Genomic DNA, 2,960 nt, shown 5'->3' on the forward strand with positions numbered 1-2,960 from the left:
TTAACCTCTTTAGGGTCCACTAAACAGGTAGCTCCGAGGCTATCTAACCAGTCTACTAAAGGCTAGGCCTTAATAGTATCCTGATTCGACGCAGCCCCGTTCCACTACCAGTGGTTCCTATTAAAGTCCCCTATAATAAGGGCGGGCCCAGGGATCGAGAGGCCCTATAGGACCCTTTCTTCCGTCCAGGGGCGGGCTATAGAGCCTAAAAAGGGGGGGGAGGTCAAGGGGGGGCTAGGAGGCCCCGGGGGGGTCATGAACGGTCTAGGGGGGCCCGCGGTGCCTAAAGAGGGGCGGGGGCCCCTAGTATTCTTCGAGGGGTCGAGCTCTTCTTAATTATAGACGTGTAGGATATAGAAGGTCTAGGGGAAGTAGACCTTTATAATTTAAGCGTCTAGGTCGTCGAGGAGGTCGTTTCGAAGGGAAAAGTCGATATTACTAGCCTTTCTAATATAAGCTAGCACCCTAGGCCTAAGAGGGAAGACCTAGGAGGTGCAGGAGGTAGGGGGGGCGGTATAGAAGGCCGAGTGGTTTTTAATCACCTAGCCTTCCGGTTTCTAAAAGCAGTAGGGTTCCTGAATTAGGACTATATCAGCCAAAGCCTCTAAAGCCTATTCCAGGATCGATTCGTAGGCCGGTTATTATTTATTAGCGTTATATTAGATAAAGAGTAGCCCGTTTTTCGAGCTTTTTTCCGAGCTAGAAAACCCACTATTTATAAGAACAGTTAGGCTTTAATAGCTCGAATAATCTCGTAATCCGGGCTATCCGGGGGGTGGTCGCCGTTATAGTTATAGCAGTGATATTTAGTGTGGACGTAGATACCGTATTCTTCATAGCGGTTATAGTAGTGTTCGGTATAGTGTTCGTGGTTGCCGGCGTAGATAAAACAGGTCGTTTCGGCCTTATAGGTGCCCCTGGTATAGCCGAATTTCCAGCACTTAGAGCACTGGGTTTTCGGGGTGATAGGCCTATATTTATAGACCTTAAGGCGTTAGCCAGCGATCTATAGGCCGAATTTTAGGTAGTGCTTTTACTCTGCTTCGGTAGGCACTACTAGGATAATAGTGCCGCTATTAAATAGGGGGTCAGGGCGGCCTAGCCACCTAGGCTGGCCTACGACCTTAATAGGGTTAAAGGTCGTAATTTCGGTGGCTATACCGGCTAGGCCTTGGCCTAGGCCGGAGCGGAGGCCCTGATCCTCCTGGGGGGCGGTAAAGGGGTCCTGTTCTTCGAAAGGGTGGACCGGGACCTGTTTAACGACTAGTTTAAACCAGTCGCTAGTAGGCTAAGGGGCCTGAAAAGGCAGGTCTTTTAGCTCTTTAAACCACTGATTTTATGATTCTAGGAGCTGTTCGGCAGTGTATTTCGGGCCTGGGGTTAGGACTAGGTTCCCCTTAGTCGAGGAGCTAACTACTACGACGGCGGGGGTTTTTAGGACCTTATTAATCCTATTTCGAAGCTTGAGAGGGTCGATTTCCCCGAGGGATTGTCCTTTAGTAGGCTGGAGCACTACTCTTCGGACCTTTTTTAGGTTTTTTAGAGTAGCAGGGGGGGGAGGGGCAGGCCCTGTAGAGCCCGTAGGTCCTGTAGAGCCCGTAGGTCCTGTAGAGCCCGTAGGCCCTGTAGGGCCTGTGGCTCCCGAGGGGGCTTAAGCTCCTTTAGCGGCAGCCTGACTATAAAGGGGCTGCTACTGCTGCTGCTGCTGTTATTCTATAAGTTTACGAATAGCCTAAGCTAGCTCGTTAACCTTCTGTTCGAGTGCAGAGGTAACAGGTGCTATAGGGGTTATAGGACCCGTAGGGGTTCCTTCGATAGTGGATTTAAGCCCTGTAAGAAGGGCTTTAATCGGGGGGGTGGCGTCGAGGCTATAGGCCTGCTAAACTAGCTAGAGAGCCTGCTAAAGAAGTCCTTTAACCTGGGCCTTACTAGCCGAACTAGTCGACTTCTGGGGCAGAGGGGGGAATTCTTTAGCAGGTCTTTGGGTCTTTTTAGCCCAGGCAGAGCTAATTAGACCCTGTTTTTTAGCAGGTTTAGCAGGGGGGGGGCCCTGGAAGGGGTCCTGGAGGGGGCCCCTAGAGGGGGATCCAGGGAGGCTTTCGACCTCCGAATCGTCGGCTATATACCGGTTTATACGGGTCCTAGAGGGGGCTCTAGGCGTAGGGCTTATAGAGGCGCTACGGTCCCGTTTAGAGGCTTATGTAGGCGTTTTATAGCGGGCTATTTTATTAGAATCGTTATTAGAATCGGCGTCTTTTATAGTTATATCCCCTTCTCCGTCCCTAGCCGTTTTAGGAAAAGTGGGGCTAGGTGGGGCCGGGTCTGGGGTCGAATTCGGGGGTTCGGGGCTGCCGCGGCGGCTAGGGCGGCCGGGTCGGTCTTATTGCGTTGGAATCGGGCGTTATGTTGACTTAGTCGTTTGCGTGCGCTGTTGCGGCTGTGCGCGTGGCTTGGTGGGTGGCTCGGTGTGAGGCTGGGTGGTCTGTGCGGGCTGTTTGGAAGGCCCGGGCTCTGATTGGGCGGCGGGCGCACGGGCCACCTCAGAATTTTCGGGCGGCTTTGCGTGCGCACCACGCTGCGTTTTCGCACCCATTTTGCGGCACAACAACGGCTTGCGTAAAGCGAAGCTGTGCGTGCGCATAACGGGCTCGAAAAGAGTAATTAAACGATACTAATATCGGGCGTTTTAGGGCGTTTGCGCGGAAAAGGTGGGTCCAGCTCGTAGAGGTGTCTTCTTGATTATAGACGTGTAGGATATAGAAGGTCTAGGGGAAGTAGACCTCTATAATTTAAGCGTCTAGGTTGTCGAGGAGGTTGTTTTGAAGGGAAAAGTCGATATTACTAGCCTTTTTAATATAAGCTAGCACCCTAGGCCTAAGAGGGAAGACCTAGGAGGTGCAGGAGGTAGGGGGGGCGGTGTAGAAGGCCGAGTGGTTTTTAATCACCTAGCCTTCCGGTTT

The 2,960-nt window shown here is 52.1% G+C and overlaps 1 protein-coding gene across 1 annotated transcript; it reads right to left on the bottom strand.

Moving 5' to 3' along the window:
• Positions 1-727: 727 nt before the first annotated feature.
• Positions 728-2,730, bottom strand: ACRALDRAFT_1081645 (uncharacterized protein; the record flags this gene model as incomplete). Its single annotated transcript, XM_071019189.1, has 5 exons — positions 2,412-2,730; positions 1,930-2,006; positions 1,751-1,830; positions 1,038-1,252; positions 728-971 (listed from the first exon to the last, which is right to left on the bottom strand). The coding sequence occupies exons 1-5, from the start codon at positions 2,639-2,641 to the stop codon at positions 728-730; spliced, it is 846 nt and encodes a 281-aa protein (XP_070873766.1). The 5' UTR covers positions 2,642-2,730.
• Positions 2,731-2,960: the final 230 nt, after the last annotated feature.

This window comes from Sodiomyces alcalophilus (assembly GCF_042370955.1).
Source record: "Sodiomyces alcalophilus JCM 7366 unplaced genomic scaffold ACRALscaffold_6, whole genome shotgun sequence".
NCBI lineage: Eukaryota > Fungi > Ascomycota > Sordariomycetes > Glomerellales > Plectosphaerellaceae > Sodiomyces > Sodiomyces alcalophilus.